At 48.0% G+C, this 22,534-nt stretch overlaps 1 protein-coding gene across 1 annotated transcript in view; it reads left to right on the plus strand.

The window, feature by feature from the left end:
- The first annotated feature begins 239 nt into the window (after positions 1-239).
- Positions 240-22,534, plus strand: part of LOC310664747 (cytoplasmic phosphatidylinositol transfer protein 1-like) — a 48,281-nt gene continuing 25,986 nt past the window's right edge. The window contains exons 1-2 of the mRNA XM_083414308.1: positions 240-515; positions 9,085-9,248. Of these exons, the coding sequence (XP_083270434.1) occupies positions 9,201-9,248 (48 nt within the window). The 5' untranslated portion in view covers positions 240-515; positions 9,085-9,200. The remainder of the gene's footprint in view (positions 516-9,084; positions 9,249-22,534) is intronic.

Below are 22,534 nucleotides of genomic sequence, written 5' to 3' on the forward strand. Positions count from 1 at the left end.
GATTTCTTCCTGCGATGCAACTATCGTGACCGCGAGGCTGCAAACCCCATCCCAGGAGGAAGTGGAAAGTCAGTGAGTCCCTCCTGCCTGCCAAGAGACCCCCCCCCCCCGCTTTACTTTTTTTCTCACCCTCGGCCACAAAGCCGAAGTATTTCCTCCTCCTCCTCCTTCGACGCTCCAGGCTCTTCCCAGCCGCCCCCCGCTCCAGGAAGGGGGCGGCTCAGGAGAGCGAGGTGCGACGCCGGATTCTCTCCCCTAGGGGTCGTCGTCGGAGGCGGTGGCGGCGGCTACCCAGGAGGCTGGACGGCGGCCGGCTTCGGAAAAGGGCTGTGCAAAAGCGGCGCTCTCGAAGGTGCGGGAGCACATCGCTTTTCCCCTCTCCTCCTACGGCAGCGGGCAGCTCTCTGGGCCCGCAACCACAGGCACGTGCGGCGGCTGCGAGGGAGGATCGCCGGGGAGGAAGGGAAACTGGTTGGTGGTGAAGAAGCCGGCTCAGCTGGGCGACCCGCGTCCGGGTGAGCGGGGAAAGGGTGGGTGTGGAAGATTGGGCACTGGGACGATTCAGGAAACCCCGGGAAGGGATTTGCTCCCGGGACATGGTTGCTTTTCATTGGGGGTGGCGGGGCTGCGTTCCAGGGAGGCAACGCAAAGCGGGTCCCCTAGACGGAGCGGGGACGGATTGCGCAAGGGAAGGGGCGAGAATTTGGAGAGGGCACGGATGCGCACGGGGTGGGGGGTGGACCTGGATGAAGGTGGGGAAAGGTTGGCTGGATGTGGGGCTGGGGAATCCCGGGCTGGTGAAAAAGCGCGATGAGCAACGAAGAAAAAGAGCCGGGACTGCCGAGGGGACGGGAGGAGGGAGGGCGAGGCGAGGAAGAGCGATTCTTAGAAAGGCTGCCTTCCCAGAAGCGCTCTTGGGACGAAGCCTAGAGGGCGCGCACCGGCGAGGCGAGCGCGGGAGGAAAGCGAGGAGGGGCTGCGGCGGGGGGAGATCGGCCAGGATCCGGGCCGAGGAGGAAAATCGCCCGCGGAGGAGAAACGAGGAGGGCTGCCCGGCCCTTCCCCATCAAACTCCTCCCCGTCTGGGCAACCCCGGGGTAGGTGGCGAAGCACGTGGCCGCGCGGGGTCTTTGCCGGGCGCCCCTCCGCCGCCTTTCGGGGAGAGTCTTTGCATGCTCCGGGTGCTCCCCGCGTGGCCAACCGACCCCCTGCGAGAGGCGAGGCGCGCCCAGGCTGCCTGCCTGCGGGGCCCGTGGAAACACCGAGGCGAGCCGGGCGTGGCGGCGGCGCCACCTCCGGCTCCCTCTCCCTCTCTCTTCCCTGCCTTCCACGCCCCGGTTAGCCATTGTTTGCTGGCAGCCGTCGGGCAGGTGAGAACTGGTCCGGAGCAGGGAGGGAGGGAGGGAAGGCGGGGAGAAGCAGCAGCAGCGAGGCTGAGTCCTTCCTGCGCGAAAGGAGATGGGCTGCAATCTGGAAGGTTCCCACGACCACCCCCAATCTCCCTCTATTTGAAGGGGCCGGCTGCTGGGCTCGGGGTACGAAACGCTCTTTGCGCATGCACCAAGGCACCTCCGCCCCACAACTTGTATTTGCTTTAAGGTTGCGGCAGCATCGTGACAACCCTACTTTGAACTCCACGGGCCCCAAATGTCGAGTGAAGATGCATAGGATCTGTTGCTGCTAACATGTTAAGGGCTGAGCCTGCAACTGAGCACGTTTTACCTGGGTGACTCGCCCCGCTTCTCAGTTGTTGACGCCCTTTCCCTACAGAATGAGACTCTTGTGTGTGGAATTGGGAGAGTTTTAAGGTTTGAAAAGGGTTCATTTGCCATCCGGCTTCACTTGACAACCTGTTGCATGGTCAGATTTTGCTGTGGGGCATATGAAGCCCCAGTGCCTTTGAGCATGTACAGCATTCCAACTAAGGCCCTAGCCAGACCATTTCTGCAGTGGGATGTGTGTGTGTGTGTGTGTGTGGTTAAGAAAAGTTGTTCCTGGTGGTGATAGGAGGCTTCACTGTCTCTCCCTTTGTGATCTCTCCATCCTATATCCCTCTCTCCATCTCCTCTAGCATCCCTTTCCAAATCAAGTGCTTAATTTTGAGCCTCAGCAGAGGGGAAGTCGCTGTGCATTTGGATTGCAAAAATGGGCAGCAGGGAAAGGGTTAACTGCCCCTCTTCTCTCCTCCCTCTTGAAGAGCTTTTCTTGTTTAAAAAACAAAAAACCACCACACGATCTTTCTCTCTCTGCTCCTGCTATATTTGCCTGCAACTTGTAGCTACAGCCCCACAGTAAACATAAACAGTCCAATCAGATCTGGAATTCGGGGACGAGGATTTTTGAGGTCACAGATTTGTAGCTTGGCAACTCCTGTTTTAGAAATTCAAGAACTAGAAATGAGATTATCCTCTGTGTGTGTGTGTGTGTGTGTGTGTGTGTGTTGTAAGGGACCGTTCTTTTATTAAAAACAAGAGCAGCATAAAGAGAGCCATCTGGCTACTTAAGGGAATGGCTCAGAATTTGCAGATTCCTCCACTCTGTGTTTGAATTTGGGACTTCTGGGAGGTTTCATTCAAAGGTTCACTGCAGTGGGATGATTTTTGCTGTGATCCTGGAAAACCACCACTGCCCTGCCTAGGATTCTTTTAATTTTTTTTAAAATGCTGATGTTGCTGCTAGCCACACAATTCATGTAATACATAGTTTGACCCCCAAGGCTCTTAGGCAGGTGTGCCAATTTGAATAAAATATTGTGGAGAGGAGTTAAGCAGGTAATCTGTCACATGAGGCAGTGCATGCACACCATTTGAATAGCAATGCCCATCAAGTTGGGGGCAGCTCCCTCAAATAGAAGTTGGCTCCTGTGCCCTTAGGCTTAGCTATCAGAATCTCTTTGGAGGCTCCCTGGGGACATATTATAATAATAAAAATCAAAAAGTAGTAGTAATAATAATAATAATTTATTACTTATACCCTGCCCATCTGGTCGGGCCTCCCCAGCCACTCTGGGCGGCTTCTAACAGGATATTAAAAACACAACAAAAGATCAAACATTAAAAACTTCCCTAGACAGGGCTGCCTTCAGATGTCTTCTAGAAGTCAGATAGTTGTTTATTTCCTTGACATCTGGTGGGAGGGTGTTCCACAGGGCAGGCGCCACCCCCGAGAAGACCCTCTGCCTGTGGGAAGCAGGATGCTAGTTTAGACAGACCTTCAGGCTGGCATTGAGCCCAACCCTGAACCGGGGCTCTCTGCTATTTGTATGTTCAGACATGGAACTCACTGCCACAAGATGCAGTGATGGCTGGCAGCTGAGATGGCTTTCAAAGTTAGGCATTATTAATGGAGGAGGAGGAGGCTCCAGGTCTATGACTACGAGGCAGGATGCTGGGCTAGAGAGCAACTCCTAGCATGAGTGAATCTGTCCCAGGCTGACATCTGCTGGGCCATGGTGCATTTTTTCCCTCTTGGCTGCAGCTTCCGCTCCCCCTTCCCCTGCCAACCACAAGATACTCTACAAAGGGCCGAGAAAAAGGATTGGGGCCCCCACCCACACATGCTCACAACATGTTGCTTTCAGAGTGCTTCCATGCTTACTTGCTGTGTAACCTCCTACAACAGCACCGTAGAGTAGGTCGGTTTTGTTATGTCCACACTGCAGATGGAAAAGCTGAGGCTGAGAAAGTCAGGGTTGCCTCAAGGTGAGATTCAGACTGGAGGGTTTTCATTGGGCAGTCTCTCAGCCAATGAACAAGAGCTCTGATTTATACACACCATCACATTTTAGAACTGGCCCATTATTTGAATGCATTTTATACCTGGGGACTGATTTTCTCAAGTGCAAAATATGTTGCACAAAAGCAGTGCTTGGTATCCTATGCCTAGCCTTCTAATCCAGCATCATATTCCCTGCAACGATCCTCCAGATAACACGGAGGAAACCGAGAAGCAGACCAACAGCCCTCTCTTGCTGTCTGCCCCACATCCATCATCAGCATTCACAGCTCTTGAACATGGACACTCTATCCATCCAGGCTGGGAAGAAGCATAATCTGTGTGAGGACAAATTCTAGCCAGACACAAACACTCAAGATGGGTGCAATGCAGAGCCAATGAGGGGTGTGGCTTGGGGATTGTTCTGGGGGACGAGTACAGAGGCCCAAAGGGCCACATCCCCCCCCCCCAGCCCTGAGTTTTCCCACCTCTGGGTTAATAGATCCATCCTCTGAGAACTTTTAAAATCCTTTCTAGACTATCTATAGCTAGTGGCTGGGGCAACCCCATCAGATGGGTGGGATACAATGGTGATATTGATGATGATGATGATGATGATGAAGAAGAAGAAGAAGAAGAAGAAGAATTGCATATCCATGCTCCATATTTTCAAACCTCCCCTCGCCATAAAAATTAGGTGATGTATTCCAGGACTGGGTGAGCTCCTCTTTGCCTCCGCCACTAAGCAAAATTCCTGTTTGTCTTCGTCTTAACTTGGGCAGCTGGTTGTTAACCATTAAGAATAGATGTATTATCATCAGAAGCATATTGACAGCGGATTAGCAGCCACGTTATAAATAAGTTGCCCTTTGGGCGAAGACCAAGTGTGGTGTCTGTTCATTAGCGCTTGGATTCTCTGAAGAGGCGGGAGAGAGAGAGACATCTCTGCGAGCTTTTTATTATTTGCATACAAGGCAAATACACACAGTGGCTCTCAAATGAGGCCCCATAGCCAGCAATGCAACAAGCTCGCAGCAGATCCCATCTGCAAGGGATGCTGCTGAATAACAGAAGGGTGCAAGGATCTCAAAACAGCCACATCTTCCCACTGGGAAATAGACTTCCATTGTAAGTAGGCTTGCTCAAGGGAGCCTTTCTATTCAGGGCATGCGTTGTTCTTCGGGAGAAGTGCAATGCACCCAGCAGAGCATTAGCATTTCAGAAGCATTCAGGATTGAGCTGTGACACATAGCCTTGGGCAAGTCCTTGCTTCCACAACTGGTCCTACCTTTCGGGGCTGTTGTGAGAGGGATTTGAGAGGACAGCTGGAGAAGCTGGTTTCTGAAATAAAGCCAAGGACTTTGCACGCCCTTAACGCGAAGCGCCGTGCTGTGCTTGGAAGGCTCGCAGCCAGGATCAGTGCCAAATGTAAGCCTAGCACAAGGAAAGACCTGCTGGGTCAAGCCAAAGGCCCATCTAGTCCAGTTCTCACAAGCACCAACCAGATGCCCCAATGGTGAAGTCTGCAAACAGGACCGAAAGGCAACAGTGCACACCCAGGATTTCCAGCAAGTGATATTCAGAGGCATGCTACAGTGGAAGGACAACATTCAGCCATCAGGGTTACTAGCCATTGATAGCTTCCTCCACAATTGGTCTAGGTCTCTTTTAAAGTCTTCCAAGTTGGTGACCATCACTGCCTCATGTGGGAGTGAATTTGACAGCTTAGCTCTGCTGTCTGAAGAAGCCCTTCCTTTTCCCCACCCTTGTGATTTGCTTGCAAATTTTATGCATCTCCTGTGTTGACTTCCTGAAGGAACCCTACCTAACAGGGCTTGGTTTGACATGCTGGCACCTAGAATCATAGAATTGTAGAGTCGGAAGGGAGGTCATCTAGTTCAACCCCCTGCAATGCAGGAATCTCAGCTAAAACACCTCTGACAGATGGCCATCCAACCTCTGCCTAAAAACCTCCAAGGAAGGAGAGTCCACAAACCTCCCAAGGGAGACCTTTCCACTGTTGAACAACTCTGTCAGAAAGCTTTTTCTGTAGTAGATTGCTTGATGGCTGGCACCTGAAATGTGATAGGATGAGAGTATTGTATTTGTAGTTGTCCATGTGGCTGAAGGACAGTATAGGTTAGCACAGGCCTTGTCAATCGGGGGCCTTCCAGCTGTTTCGAACTAGAGCTCCTGTTATCCCCAGCTCAGCAGCAGCTGATGAGAATTGTCCAAAACATCTTTTTTTTTTAATAAAGTTTTTTATTTATACAACAAGAAAGACAAACAAACAAACACCGAACACAAATACCAAACCATACACTAATCACAAAAACAACCATAGACACACAATACTCCTAGCAGACAATAAAACATCTATTGGTCTTAACACTAAAGACCCGACCTCCCGTCCATTCCATACTTCAAATTCAAATTACTTATTGCCCATACACATTTTTTCTTATAATTAAACTTATTCTCATTAAATCTAATTTCTTATATCTACCTTACAACTATTACTGAAGTTCCTCGAATGCCGCAACAGAATTTAAACTACTATATTTATTTTTCAGATATTCTTTGAAAACCTCCCATTTAGAAACAAATTCCTGTTTTGATTTATTCTTTATTTTTTCTGATAAACCATCTAATTCAGCATATTCTGTCAGCTTTTGTATCCAATCTTGAGTAGAGGGGATTTCGTTACTCTTCCATTTTGCTGCGATCAAAACTCTTGCTGCCGCCGTGGCATATAAAAAGATACCCTTCCTCTTTTGTGGAATATCCAAATCTGTTATTCCTAGGAGGTAGGCCTCTGGTTTTTTATTGAAAGAGATCTTTAGCATTTTTTGCAGCTCTGCATGTATACTCTCCCAGAATGCCTGTATTTTCCTACATATCCACCACATATGGAAGAATGTTCCTGAGTCTCCACATCTCCAACAATTACTTGATACATTTTTATACATTTTTGAAAGCTTCCATGGTGTTAGATACCATCGATGTTGCATTTTTTGAAAGTTCTCTCTAATCGTGTAACAATTTGTAAATTTCCAATTGATCTTCCATAAATTTTCCCATTGGGCCATGGTTATTGAGTGGCCAAAATCCTGGGACCACCTCACCATTGCCACTGTGAGAATTGTCCAAAACATCTGAAGAGCACCAGGTTCCTGAAGGCTGGGAGAGTGTGCCGGATGAGACCTGGCAGGACCATGGTTCAAATTTTCCCAGCCTGGAGGTGGCTCAGGGAGTAGGTGGTGCCGACGACTTCTTCAGACCCAGAATCAGATCCCCATGTAGTTTTATTTTGAATCAGGGATGGAAAGCCTGTGGAGATGCCTCCATCTCCCATCAGGCATCATGACCAACAGTCAGCGAGGATGGGAGCTGTAGTCCAGCAACATCTGGAGATCCAAGGGATGGCCCCAACCCTCTGCTCTTAAGCAACTTGTGTTCATAATCAGTCAAGGTAGTTCAGTTGGTCAGAGCATGGTGCTGATAATGCCAAGGTTGCAGGTTCGATCCCCATATGGAAGAACTGCATATTTCTGAATTGCAGGGGGTTGGACTAGATGATCCTCAGGGAATCTCCCAACTCTATGAGAGCCAGTGTGGTGTAGTGGTTAAGAGCGATAGTTTCGTAATCTGGGGAAACGGGTTCGCTTCCCCTCTCCTCCACATACAGCTGCTGGGTGACCTTGGGCCAGTCATGCTTCTTTGAAGTCTCTCAGCCCCACTCACCTCACACAGTGTTTGTTGTGGGGGAGGAAGGGAAAGGAGAATGTTAGCCACTTTGAGACTCCCTAGAGTAGTGATAAAGCGGGATATCAAATCCAAACACTATATGCTTTAAACTTGATCAGAGCAGCAATTTTTGCCTAATCATCATCATCTCTTTCCATGCCTCTTCTGGCTGCCCCAGGTGCTGTTAGTGCCCTGTTTGGGGAAAAACATTGAGCGCTAGAACTTCTTTCGGTGGTGTGGCAAGGAGATATCAGGACCCTGGATAGTTCTCAGTGGGCCCTGCTAGCTGAGCTTGAGAAGATGTTGTCTTAGCAGTGACTTGAGAGTCACTTGAAGCCTTGGAAAGGCTGACAGGACTTGGTCTCCATGCAGCTCCTTCCTCTGCAAGGGCTGCTCTCCAGTATGTAAAGGGGCCAGTAGCCTTTTCTGTCGTCACGTGGCTTCTGTGTGGTTGTGGGGCACATGGGCCTGCAGAGGAATCGCTTTCAGAGGGTGATGGAAGAGCCAGCTCCTCAGGCCGTGGCAGCATAGAGGCTACGAGGACTCCTCCTTGAGTGTATCATCTGAATCAGAGCTCCTCAGGGCCTCATTGGGACCCCAAGGCAGGGGACATGGGAGATAGCCTCACTGGCTTGCAGAGGGGAGAATGTAGGCACCTGCATCATGCTTGGATTTCTAAAGGGAAAATTAAAATCCTTGGAAATCCTATGGTAGACCACCTGTGTCACATATATTGTGGTACTTATGTGGGGGTGGAGGCTTTCCTAAGTCCAGCATCCTCTTATCACAGTGGCCAGCCAGGTGCCCCACTGAGCATCTTTGGAATAATACCAGTCAGGGACTCTAGCACATTGCATTGGGGCAGAGCACACAGTGAAAAGTGGCTGGGGCTATGGTGCCAGATGGCAGCCAGCTTTGCCCCCCATGAGGAGACTTCTTCCCCAAAGAGGTGGCTAATTTGTTTTCTAAACAGGTGGCCAAGACTTGTGTGCTGCTTGGAAGCTGCAAGATCATTTTTTGAGGGGATAAAGGCACTCTGCACATGATCAGAGGGCTATCCTTCTTACTTCCCACCTCACAGGAGGAGCCTGAACCCTGGCATTAAAAAGAGAATGTGGGGCACGAATTAAAACCCTGGGCATGGCAGAGTGGGCCGCGGTTACGGCTAGTACCAGTATACATTGGAGTCATGCTGTTTTCCCCCCCTACATACCCGTTACGCCTGACCTTTTGAGTAAGCTTGCTGACTGGGTGAGGTTTTTTAAACACTACATATCCTAAAATAACGTGAGAAGATTTGGGGTGGTTGGGTAGTGGGATGGTTCCAGCCCTGATGTGACCTAACCCCTCCACCTCCTGCCTCCCCCTTACCTCCCATGGTCTGGCTTCTACAGCTCTTTTGGCTGAGGAGACTGGTGACCTCACAACAGCTACCATGACAACCGATTATGAAGTCACAGGCGGAGCTGTGCCTGTAGCAAAGGGGGGGGGGGGAGATATAAAGAAGTAGAGCTTTGGATCTGAGTGAAGGAGGGAGCCGATTGCTTCTCAAGACTGCCCAGCCAAGCAAATTCCCAGAGTCGGTGCTTTACTCCACTCTAACACGTCTCTTCTCGGCTGCAGGATGAATCCTTCCCCAAGGGATCCTCAGGGGCCACTTGGCTGGTGAAGAGCCCCCGTTTCCACTGGAGTGTGCTGTGCCACGAGGGTCCACCCAGCCCAGAGAGACGGCAGGCAGCATGCTGGTGAAAGAGTATCGGATCTGCATGCCCCTCACCACCGAAGAGGTAAGCGTCAGGCAGGTGCAGTGATCAGCCTGCAATAGCACAGGGAAGGACAGGCTGGTTGCAGTTGGGTGTTTGCTGCCGTTTAGCAAAGTGGCCTCTGAGCCTTGTCCGGAGCCAGGGACCCCTCTTTTTGGGGGAGGAGGGGAGAAAATGGGATACTCACCCCCTGCTGTGTAGAGCAGGCTCAGATGCAGCCCATTTCCCTTTTACTTCCAGAGAGCTCCTGATAGAGTGGTGGGGAGAGGATCCGTTTGACTGAGGAAAGATCAGAGATGAGCAGTGTGTGTGTGTGTGGACAGGCAACAATATAATTGGAGAAGAAAAAGGCTGGAGAGATCTCTTCCTACCAGATTCCCTGAGAGAAATATATTATAGCAGAGAACAAGGCGGGGGCTGGAGCAGAGGTTTGACTTTGGGGAGGGGGATCGGGACCCCGGGGCACATTTGCAGAAACAGACAAATTGGTTGTGGGCAACACACACAACCACACCACAACCACACACTCTCGCCAGAATTGCATATACTCGCTCTCTCCCCTCAACAGTTAACTTTTTAACAATTTCTTCAACTTCTCCTCCCCCTAAGCATCATTGGAGGAGGGGGGTGGTCTTTCTGAAGAGCGTAGCTGAAGAGGCAAGAGTTAATATTCCGTTCTCTCTCTCTCTCTCTCTCTCTCTCTCACACACACACACACACACTTAGGCTTGTAGAATGAGATGTACCCTATGGGCAACAGAAAGGCCTCTGTGGGCACACGTGCACCCACTGGCCCTGTGTTGACAGCTGTGGGGCTTCTATGCATATCCTATACATATCCTCAGGTGGTTTGAATCTAAGCCCTGGGACCAGCCTGCTGAATATCCACTTGCTTTGCAATGACTGGAGTTCAGTGCTCTTTGTTGTTTCCCATGAGGCCAGTTCAGATTCATTTGCGCGTGTGTTAATGCATGTGCGTGAAGCTGCGCCTGCCACCCTGCTCCTGACACAGCACGCTCCTGGGTGGCCCACCCTAGTGTCTGCATGAACACCAGGGAGCAGGGCAAGCTGGAGAGCACAGGAAGTTTCCCTGCTTAGGAGCTGCATCCATGCATGAGGGGCGAGATCTCCTTGCAGTGAGGGGTGCCTCAGAGCATTTAAAAGTGGAGAACCAGGCATGATTCTGTGGCCTTCCATAGAATCATAGAACGGTAGAGTTGGAAGGGACCCTGAAGATCATCTAGTCCAACCCCCTGCAATGCAGGAATATGCAGCTGTCCCAGACGGGGATCAAACCTGCAACCTTGGCATTACCAGCACCATGCTCTAACCAACTGAGCTAAGTCCCTATGGACAATATGTTCTCGGACTTCAGCTCCCTTAAACGCCAGCCAGTAGTCAGGGAGGACTGGAGTTGAACAACATCTGGAGGGCCACAGGTGCCCTATCTCTGGTCAATACACTCTCTGGGTGAGGAGCTGGACATCCTGGAAGTACATAGAATCATAGAATTGTAAATTTGGAAGGGACTCTGAGGACCATCTATACAGCCCCCTGCAATGCAGGGATATGCAGCTGTCCCATACGGGGACCAAACCTGCAACCTCGGCATTATCAGCGCTACGATCTAACCAACTGAGCCATAGCAAATCGCCATGCATTTACGTTTAGATTCCGTCTTTCCTCTAAAAAACTCGAGGCGGCACACACTCCCCAACCCTACCCTCACAATGACCCTGTGAGGTAGGTTAGGCTGGGAGGTAGTGACTAGCCCAGTGAGCTTCATGGCAGAGTGGGGACTTGAGGCCTGGTTTCCCAGTTTCAAGCCCAATGCTCTAACTGCTGCGCCTTACAGGGTGGGGGAACCTGTGGTCCTCCAGATGTACAGTGGTACCTCAGGTTAAGTACTTAATTCGTTCCGGAGGTCCGTACTTAACCTGAAACTGTTCTTAACCTGAAACACCACTTTAGCTAATGGGGCCTCCTGCTGCTGCCGCGCCGCTGGAGCCCTATTTCTGTTCTCATCCTGAAGCAAAGTTCTTAACCTGAAACACTTTCTGGGTTAGCGGAATCTGTAACCTGAAGGGTCTGTAACCTGAAGCGTATGTAACCTGAGGTACCACTGTACCGCATTGTTTAATCCTTTTCCTGTTTATATCCTACCTTTCCTCCCTAAGGAGCCAGAGCAGCAAACATATCAATAATAATGTGGTTGTTTTTAAAGAGCATTCGAAAAGCAGTTTAAAACATTCTAAACATAATGAAAACACCATCCTTCAGCTGTCAAATGCTTGCAGAAACAGGAGTGCTTTTAACTTCCTCCTGGAAGCCGATGGTGATGGAGACAGGTGCACTGCACCAGGGAGGGCATTTGGCATGTGGGGAACCACCACTGAAAAGGCCCTGTCATGGGTCAGCACCAAGTGGGCAGCCACCACCACCCCCAGTGACCGCACCACCACCAAGGCCTCACCTGTGAATCGTAGAGTCTGAGATGGTTGGTATCAAAGAAGGCATACTTTTTGGGACATGGGTCCCAAGCGATTTAGGACTTCCCACACTGCTACTAACGCCTTGAATTTAGCTTGGCAGCCAGTGCAGCAATTTCAGGACCGGTGGCCTGCAATCCCATTGGGTTGCCCTGCTTACCGATCTAGCAGGCACCTTTTGCACTTGCCCCATGTAGGCGGCTGTTGGTTCCAAAGCATCCCCACACCAGTGTCCCCTTGCTTGCAAAAAGCAAAGTGGTTGTGTGAGAGTGTTTCCACACACACACACCCCATCCCAGCCTAGCTCGTACTTTCTGCACGCAGCACCCTTTTTATTGGAGAGGAGGGAAACAGCTCCTTGAGTTTTTGTAATTGGCTCTTGGATCCAGCTAGACTTGGAAGGAGCATCTCAGTCTCCACCACCTTTCCTGGACAATACAAGCTCTTTGTACTACCAGTTCTCGGCTTTCTGTGTAAACAGAGGAAGAAGTCGTATGGGTGTGATGCTGACACTCTGGGGAAGGTGTGAGAAATTCCCTGGGGTGGTGTTAATTGTCCTGTTCTGGGGATGCTGGACCTGCTACCTTCAGAGGTTTTCCTGCTGCTGAGAACTCCCACTGTTCACTGGCTGCTCTCCCCTCAAGCAGAGCTGGCATGCCCAGAATCGCACAGCCTGCAGGCTTGAAGGGGTAACAGCCTTCGCCCAAACTGGGGCCCTCCAGCTGTTTTGGACTACAATTCCCAGCAGCTCCTTATAACCTCAGGCTTTCCTCCTGAGGTGAACTAGCACAGGCATGCAGATTCACTGCTCGAGGGCTGCAAGAGCAAAGGATGGCTTGCGCATGCCAAGTTCATTTATTCATTACATTTATATAGTGCACCCTTCCTTCAGTAAGCTCAGGGCAATGCACAAAGTCCTCCCCACCTTTTCTTCCTCACAACAACCCTCAGAGGTAGGCGAAACTGGAAATGGCTGGCCCCCTGAGCTTCATGGCCGAGTGGGAATTTTATACTGTGTCGTTGTTATGTTTTATTTTTGCAAGACGTTCAGAGAATTAATTTTATGTCTTACAAATACTACTATGCGAACGTAAGAACTGGACCAAGCCAGTGGCCCATCTAGTTCAGCATCCTAGTCTTACAGTGACCAGCCTGATGCCCCAATGGGGAACCCACAAGCAGGACCTGAGCACAACATCTGCTCTCCCCTCCTTCCATTTCCAGCAATTGGTAGTCTGAAGCGTTACTGCTTTTCGCAGTGGAGGTAGAACATAGCCATTGTGGTTAGTAGGAGTTTAGCCTCACCCTCCTCCATGAATTTGTCTAATCCTCTTTTAGAGCCATCCAAGCTGGTGGCCATCGCTGCCTCTTTTTAGAGCAAATTCTATAACTTAATGATGTGTTGCTGCTGCTACCACCACTACCAATATTAATTTGAACCAGCGTCTCCCCAGTTCTAGTTTAGCACGCCAGCCTGGCACTCTTGACTCTGCTTTTCCCAGATTGGTAAACATCTCCAGATGTTTTTGGATTACAAATCCCATCATCTCCTGCTGGCTGGGTCTGATGGGAGTTGTAGTCCAAAACATCTGGAGAGCGCCATGTTGGGGAAGACTGTTATAACACACAAACACCCAGCACAGTATACTGGATCATTTAATTTCAGAGCACAGTTTCATGTGACAGGTGCTATTTCTACAATGTTTTAACTCTCTAAAAATGGGCCTTCCATTCAGGATGAGTCAGGAGGAGAACTCGCTCCTTCTCAAGATGGCCAGGGGCTGTGTGGTGGTAAAGGCCCCAGCGCCATGGTTACGCTGACAATCTTTTTGGGCTAACTAGATTTAAGTTGCTGCTCTGAGGAGGTGGAGGGGTCGGATCTCAATCTGGATGAGCTTCTTGGAGAAGCCGATTTGGTCAATGCGGAGTGACACATTCGCTCCCTTTGACAGATGCAGCTTAAATAAGCAATTTTCTTCAGTCACTCCGTGGGCACTTCTGTCACAACTTCCAAGCAGCTCCGAGGAACAAAGAAACTGCCTTGTTCTGAGTCAGACCATCTAGCATAGTATTACCAGCACTGACTGGCAGCCACTCTCAGGGGCTTCAGGCAGGGGTCTTTCACAGCCTTTCTTTTTCTTTTCTTTCTTTTCTTTTTTCAAAAAACAAGAAAATTCATGAAACTGAACTCAGTGCCCACTAGCACCTTTGACATCACCACATAAATGTACACAGCTTTGGTTATAAACCAGCTACTTTCCAAGAGAGAGGGCAGGTTTGGTCTCTGCAACTGGTTTTTGAGAATCACAAATCAGAACCCTCTTCTGGCATACAGAACTAGGCATGCAATTCCTTGGATCTTCACCTGTGAAAATCCTAAGTTCTTAGTACTGATAAACCAGGCTTAGATAGGGATGGGTAAATTCAAATGCTTCTGAACCCCTCAACCTTCATTATTTGTTTACTGTGCTGGCTGGGGCTGAAGGGAGTTAATCGGGAGGACCACAGGTTCCTTGACCCTGACTTGGATAGACTACTCTCAGTGTGCCTCCAAGCCCCATTCAAGGTGCTTCCCTTGACAGACAAAGCCCTATGGCTTAGACCCCAGATATCTGAAAGAGTGCCACCTCCCATATGGACCAGCCCATGACTTGAGATCTGCAGGGGAGGCCCTGTGAAGTTTGTGGGGTAGCAGTGCATGACAGGGCCTTTTCTGTGGTGGCCTCCAAATTGTGGAATGCTCTCCTGAGGTGCTTCTGGCCCTGTCACTGTAAATGAAGGGTGGGGAATATTTGGCCTTCTTGATGTCATTGGACTACAACTCCCAGCATCTTTGCCATTGACTATGCTGTCTGGAGTTGACGGGAGCTAGAGTTTAACAACATCTGGAGGACCACAGGTGCCCTGCTGCTGTAGTCAACATTTTGACGTCGGGTTAGGGCACAACTTTTCGCACACGGCTTTGTGGATGGAAGACATTAAGATGGTTTAATTGTGTTGTACTGTGTGTAATCTGCCCTGGGACTACATGACAAATGGTGGTCTATTAATTCCTAGGAATAAATAACTTGATATAAAGCAGCTCCTGTGAGCTTAGCAACTGGAACTGCTATGATGTCTCCAAAACAGAACTGAATGTTGTGGTGATGGAAAGAGGGAGCTGTTTGGGGACATCCCAGCAGTGCCTGATCTCAGGAGACTGTAGTGTGGATCCAGTGAATAGCAATATATTTCTTTACTTATCACCCCACCTTTCCTTTAAAGACCTTGGGACAGTTTGCATGATTTTCTCATACTTCCCCATTTTATCCTCCTAACATCCCTGTGTGAGGTAGACTTAGGCTGAGATTTGGCAAGTGGCTCTGGTGGGGATTTGAACCTGCTTCTCCTGCTGTATTCTGAAATATTCTAACTACAACACCACACTGGCTTGTACAAGATTTTAGGGAATCTGGTTTAAGCCCCATATTTACCCTGGACTCCTTGTTCCACCTTGGGCAAAACTCTTAAAATGTCAAATTGCTGTCTGTAAAAAACAACAAGCAGCCTACCTCACCGGGTTGAAGTGAGGCCAAAGGCAATAAGGCTCGTGAAACTTAGAAGAGGTATAATATAATAAAAGGCAGTTTCAGATTTGTCTCTTTGTCATGCTCAAGTGCTACCAAGGGACAAGGGAAGATAATGAATGCATGATCACAGCCTGGTCCCAGGGGAAAACAAAGGCAGCTGCCTCAAACCAAGGCAGATCAAAGAATCCTTCTAGCACAATATTGTCTACATCAAAGTAGGCAACATGGTACACCTCATATGTATCTGAGGCTCATGGGAGTTGGAGTTCTTTTGCAGGCAAAGCACGTTCTTTCTCGCATGTGACTCTTCACTGAGGTAATAGCAGAGGCTTGGGTAATGGCCCTTGGTGATGGGCAGTTCACTAGTAAATGATCTAATTGTCATGGCCAGGAAACCTTTGGTCCTCCAGATGTAGCTGAACTACAACTCCCATCAGGCTTAGCAAGCATGGCCAATGTGGTAGGAGTTTTACCTCAGCAGCAACTGTAGGGCCAAAGGTTCCCAACACCTGCAATAACAGCCCAAGCTGGCCTGTTAGATGCCTAATGAAAGCTAGAAGCCAATGTTTTGGCTTTAAACCAAAGAGTCCTGTGTTTAGATCCTCACTTGGTCACAAAGCTTACTGCAGGGTGACTCTGTGGACATGGTTGGACCACAACTCCCATTATCCCTGACAGTTGGCCTTGCTGCCTGGGGCTGATGGGAGCTGGAGTCCGAGAGGGCCACTGACTTTCTGGGCAGCCTTTCCTCTTGCCAGCCCTAACCAGTTTGTTGTGGGAAGAGTGAAACTTCTGGGGGAAGGGAAATGCCAAAGCCCATGCAGTTTTAAGGAGGGGAAATCTTTTGGGAAACACCAGGCTGTGTATTTTGTGGCCCGGAGTTTGAATAGATGGGCCTTTGAGGAGGCCACAGGCCCAGTGTGTGCAGCGCAGGCTGCCCGCTTCACAGAGGCCTCCCCTGCTCAGCACGAGGAGTGTCAATCATGCGGCTTCCTGCCTCCTCACGTGAAAGGCCTTAGTTGCCGTGGTAGCGTGCGTCATGGAAACTTCCTCATGCACAGGTCTGTGGAGGAGCGGAAACTAAAGGTATGCTGCAGATATTGTGGAGAGACAGAAGGCTTTCCTCCCCTGCCCCACATGGTGGGTTTGGGGGTCCGCCACCCACCTTTGCTCTGGCTGGATAATTAACATTTGCAATTTCTCTGTATGGGTGTGTATGTAGAACACACACACACAGTTTGTGTGTGCATTTGTGCATAGTGTGTGTATTTATAAAAGATTTTGTGTGTTTATAAAAGATTTTATGTGTTTATAAAAGATTTTGTGTATTTATAAAAGATTTTGTGTGTATGCATGTGTATACACTTGCACAAACACATAACAAACATAATCCACATTATTATTATTGTTACAGTTAATAAAACAATGACAAAACAACAACAGTATAAATTAAAAACCATTAAAAACACAAATACAAAAAACAAATTAAAAGCAAACCCTAACAAGTGGGCACTTGTGGTAAAGACCCATTTATTCAGATGGGAATCGTGTAGTCCCAGTTGCTTTGTTTATATACCACATTTTACATCTGTGCTCAGATACATCAATGGTTCCTTGTTATCCCAGGAAAAAGTGGCAAATGCCGTGCTGCAGGATTCTGTCCTGGGTCCGGGGTTGTCTTTAGAAATGACTTGGGTGAAGGAATAGAAGGGATGTGCATCAAAATCAAGATGACACCAAACTGGGAGAGGTATCAGGGTTTATGGGTTCAAAGTGACCTTAATAGATTGGACAGCTAACAAAATGAATATCAGTAGGGACAAATGTATGGTTCTAGTCTTTCCTGGAGCACAAATGTAGGATGAGGAACATCTGGCTTGACAGCAGTACATGTGCAAAGGATCTAGGAGTCCCAGTAGACCACAAACTTAACATGAGTCAGCTGCGTGATGCAGCAGCCAAAAATGCTAATGCAATTCTAGGCTGCATCAACAGTGTCCAGATCAAGGAAAGTAATAGTACCGCTCTATTCTGCCTTTGTCAGATGCCACCTGCAGTCCTGTGTCCAGTTCTGGGCACCACAGTTTAAGAAGGATATTGGCAAGCTGCAACGTGTGCAGAGAAGGGAGTTGGGTATGTTTAGCTTGGTAAAGAGGGATCTCTTCCAACTCTCCAGTTCTATTGTTCGATGATCTGTGCTGTTCAAATAAAAACAGCTTAAGTGCAGCCATAAAACAGCAGTGCATAATAAACAGTAGAATATCTCTACGACAGAGCACTAAAAAAAAGAAAAAGTCAACTATTTAACACACACCAAAATTTGAGAGAGCATAAAGCTCACCAACAGGTCAAGTAAAAATAGCCGGTAACTCTGCAAACCTGCTTTCACCCCTCCCCCCCCTCTATTATGCTTCAACCAAAAATACAGAGCTACAAAAATCAGAGTTCCCGTTGAAGACAGATTGACTTTTAAACTGTTTGGGAAGTTGTAGCTCTATGAGGGGAGCAGGAGTCTCCTAACAGCTCTCAATACCTTTAACAAACAACATCTCCCAGGATTCTTTGAAGGAAACCATGATACTAATATGCTACTGCTAATTTAGGACTATTAATTGCAACAGGTTTACTTTGAATAGGATTTATTTAGATACAACTGAAAGATCTGTGGTCTGTCTTTATCCAAAAAAGGAGAAAGCACAGCAGACATCTTCTTCACCCCAGTCAATTTTCATCCTGGCTAGGCATATTAAAGAAGTCTAGTATGCATGTATCCCGGCTGCCCTGGAGGGACGAGGCCTTGGTAACTGCGTATGTAGATCATTACACAGACGCCAGTGCCTTTCCTAGCAGCTGCAAAATGCAAAGGACTCAAGAAGGCAGAGCCGTGCAAGTTTAGTGCTTAACAAACCCTAACATCCTTGCAAAAAATAAAAGAGCTTTGCAGCAGGAATAAATTTTGCAAATCAGGCATACTCTCACAATGCTGGAACTTGGAACCAACCAGTGAAGCTGATTGTTGGAAGATTTGCAAGGCAGAGAAAATAACTTATTCACATAGTAGTGCATAGTTAATCTATGGAGTTTGCTCCCACAAGAAGCGGTGATGGCCATCAACTTGGATGTATTTAAAAAGGGTTCAGGCACATTCAGGATGGATAAGACTATCTAGCTCCACCTTCAGAGCCATTATGCCTCTTGACTTCCAGTTGCTATGAATTGCAAGTGGAGACGATATGGTTCCTCTCAGGTCCTCCTATAGACTTCTTCTTGGCCACCGTGAGAGCAGGATGCTGGACTAGATGGGCCATTGGCCTGATCCGACAGGGCTGCTCTTATGTTTTTATGTTTTCATAGAACTTCCTTTATTCAGCTCTTGTTAGCCATTGGGAAGGCAGGCTTAAAGCAAAGCATCTCTGCCTTCTGAAAATTTCATCTTAATATCTATATATTCACAAGTTGTGGATTTGTTTGACTCACTCATAAGGATTAGAAACTCATTATACTCCAGACAAGGAATGTAGTTTACTTCCAAGGATTTTACCCAATGTGTGCCATTCCAGAGTACATGGCAGAAGTAGTTATGGGAAAGGCCACAGCTCAGTAGTAAAGCAGAAGTTTTGCATACAAAATCCTAGATCTGTTCAGGAAGGGTTGGAAAATACTTAGGTCTGGATCCTTGGAAAGCTGCTCAGACCCAGTGGTCTGACTTGGTATAGAGCAGCTTCCTATGGTACTTGGGAAAGGACAGTGGCTCAGTGGTAGAGCATCTGCTTTTCATGCAGAAGGTCCCAGGTTCAGTCCTCAGCACCTCCATGAAGGACTGGAACATTCTCCAGTCTGAAATCCTGGAGAGCTGCTGCGAGTCAGTGTAGATAATACTAGGTTAAATGAACCAGTGGTCTGGCTTAGTGTAATGCAGCTTACTATGATTCTGTGATGGGTGGAAGAATTCTGTGCCTGGTACTGAAGATCACCAGAGAAGTGTCTAAGACTTTCCTTTTTTATAATATTTTTATTAATTTTCTATTTTATAATATTTAAACACATCTTTGTTATCCACTTTACTTTTTTTGCTCATATGAGCTTGTCAACTTCCCTCCTTCCCACCTCATGGTTTTCAAAATTCATTTGTATATCATAGCATTTATACATTTTCTATTTTACGTTTCACTCATTCAGAATATCACAATTTTTAAATAAATATAAAAAGGTAGTAACAATTATCATTACAAGTCTTCTTATAACCCTGCTAGTGTTAGTTGCTTACAATGGTCCTTCAAGAATTGTATAAATTTACTCCAGTCTTTTTGGAAAGCTTGATCACGTTGGTTTCAGATTTTTCCAGTCAGCTTCGCCAATTCCGCAAAGTCCATCATCTTCATCTGCCACTCTTCTTTCGTTGGTATTTCTTGTTGTTTCCATTTTGGGACTAAAAGGATTCTTGCTGCAGTTGTTGCATACATAAACAGTTTTTGATCGGCCTTTGGTATCTCTTCACCAACTATAACCAATAAAAATGCTTCTGGCTTTTTAACAAAGTACTTATACAAGGCTTCCTCAACCTCGGCCCTCCAGATGTTTTTGGCCTACAACTCGCATGATCACTAGCTAGCAGGACCAGTGGTCAGGGGTGATGGGAATTGTAGTCTCAAAACATCTGGAGGGCCGAGGCTGAGGAAGCCTGACTTATACATTTTCTTTAACTCATTATATATCGTTTCCCAATATACTTTTACCTTGTTACAAGTCCACCACATATGATATAAGTTCCCTTCCTTTTCTTTACATTTCCAGCACTCCTTATTTCTTGTCCTAGACATTTTAGCAAGTTTAGTTGGTGTTAGATCTAAGACTTCCCTCTTGGTCAGCAGTGGCTGCAGTTACAAGCATCCACCTCCCCTTATTTCTCTCTCTTCTGCATTGCTTCAACCTGATGTTCCCCAAGCTGCTGAAAGTTTGGAGTTAGTGGTGGCTGGTACATGTTGGGACTGGTAGGGCAGAAGGCAGGAAGACTACCAGTAGGTGGCGCCAGAGGCAACGACAGAGAGAGCCAACCATTCTGGGTTTGTCCCCATTCTCCTACTCCCTGCCCCTACAAGGGGCAGCATGGAGGATAAGGACGGAGGGGAAAGCTGACACCCAGCGCCACCCGCTGGCCCTGTTGTAAGTTACGAAGGCAGAGCAGGTATGGGTTGGCTGAGGGCAGACTGAGGTTGGTGGGGCAGTGCCCTATTTGCCCAAATGGACCAGCTTACGCTGGTTGGAGCCTCTGCTCAGGAGAAGCTGTTTGATAAATGGCTCAGATCGACTTGATCGTTTCGAACAACAAAAGCATGTTCAGTGTTATTCCAGAGGAGAAGGAAGATGGCCTTGGCGCCAAGGCAGATGCAAATGGCAAGTGGCCAAATTGGCCCATTAGGAAAAGGGTCCTGCTGCTGCTGTAGCGATGCCATCCAAGAAGGATGAATCCCCTGCAGAAGAGGCGGACAGTTTGTTCTGGGCTGATTGTTTCTTTGGAAAGAGTTCATTTGCACATTTTGCATTTATATAATTAACACTGTTTTCATACCATTTGCATGGATGTGGCAGACCTCGTTGCTCACGTGGCCAGCCTGCTTGCTTAGGGCAGCATGACCAGTATCAGGGATACTGGGGAAGGGAAAACATTGCAACGCACCCCCCAAGCAGAAATTGTGACTCAGCACCAGAGCACATGCTTCGCACCCAGAAAGTCCCCAGCATCTCCAAATAAACTGGGCCAGGCAGCCATCTGTGGGGAAGCTCTCTCCCTGCCTAAGACCCTGATCTGCAGCTGGAAATTAGAAAATTCTGTGCTGTGGACAAATATTCTGACTTGGGTATAAGGCAGTTTCCAATGCTGCAGATTGGATGAAATGTGGTCACTGACCAAAGTTACTAATGCACAAAAGGATTTTACTAGTCCAGCTGAATGCATGAACTAGAACTAGAACGTTGCTTCATCCCTAGCTTTCTTATAGCTTCTCCCCATGGTCTACTGTAGACAATCTTGACCCGCCATAGCTGACTGGCTTTTCCTAAGCCTGGTTCCTTCCAAAGGATGGACACAAACATCATTGGACCATTACGTGATAGGCTATTTCTATTGCACCAGTGGCTTGCTTGGTCCGTGTTCAGTGTCCACAGCAGTTCCCTCTCATGTTGGCCTGGAGATGCCAGGGACTGAAGCTGGGGCCTTCTGTATGCAAAGCAGATACTCTACCACTGAGCCGCAACCCCACTTTTTCCATGTTTCAGTGACCTATGGGGAGTGGAGGTCTTGGAAGCATCCGCTGCTGTGGACACAGCAAGGTTTATATTATGAAGTGCCCTGAGAACTTGTGTTGAAGGGTAGTATATAAATCTCATAAATGTAAAATAAAATAAATGTTGACAACAGGCACTGCATTGATCCAAGGGTTCCCTGCAGCTCTGCCCTGCTCTGGGAAAGTGGTGATTAGTAATGCGCTGTGTGAGTGGTGATTTCAGGTTAACATGCGGATAACACTGACAATTTGATGGAGTACAGATAATAGCTCTCCAGCAGTTAGAGTGATGACAAGAAGCTTCAGCAGAACAATAAAATAATGAGTATGCAAAGACATTGTCAAGTGAACCTCTCCCCCCTCCCACATTATTTGTCGAGCAAGAAAAGTAGTAGTCATGTTTAAGTTTTCAGCAAGCGAGGGAGGGGCGCAACAGGAGAATTCCTATTTTACTATGGAGTACTTGGGACTGATGTATGTCCCAGCTCTTCCACAGGTCATAACTTCTATATCCAGCCTCTGTTATTGATTGGTTGATTGACATTTACATCCCACCTTTTTCTCCAAGGAGCTCAAGGTGGAGTACATGGTTTTCACACCTCCTCACTGAACCCCCTCAACAACCCTGTGAGGTAGGTTAGGCTGAGAGGCAGTGACTGACCCAAGGTCAGCTTCATGGCAGAGGACGGGTTTGAACCCAGGTCTCCCAGATCCTTGTCCTGCAGTGTGCAAGGTGGTGGTGTACATGCCCTGGATATGTTCCAGCTAACACAAAATTCAGACTTGTGATGAATATGCTCCAGTTTTAGCCATGGTAGTGGGCATATAAAGATTTTCTCTCCCAAATACTTACTTTTTTGAATATTCGTCACACACACAACCCGCAACCCTATCCTCTTGAGTGCCATTGTTTTTCCTGGGTGCTAAATTAAAGATTTGTCAGATGTATGATCCTAAACTCAAAGTTT

The sequence above is a fragment of the Podarcis tiliguerta genome, assembly GCF_965153285.1.
Source record: "Podarcis tiliguerta genome assembly, chromosome: 14".
Classification (NCBI taxonomy): Eukaryota; Metazoa; Chordata; class Lepidosauria; order Squamata; family Lacertidae; genus Podarcis; species Podarcis tiliguerta.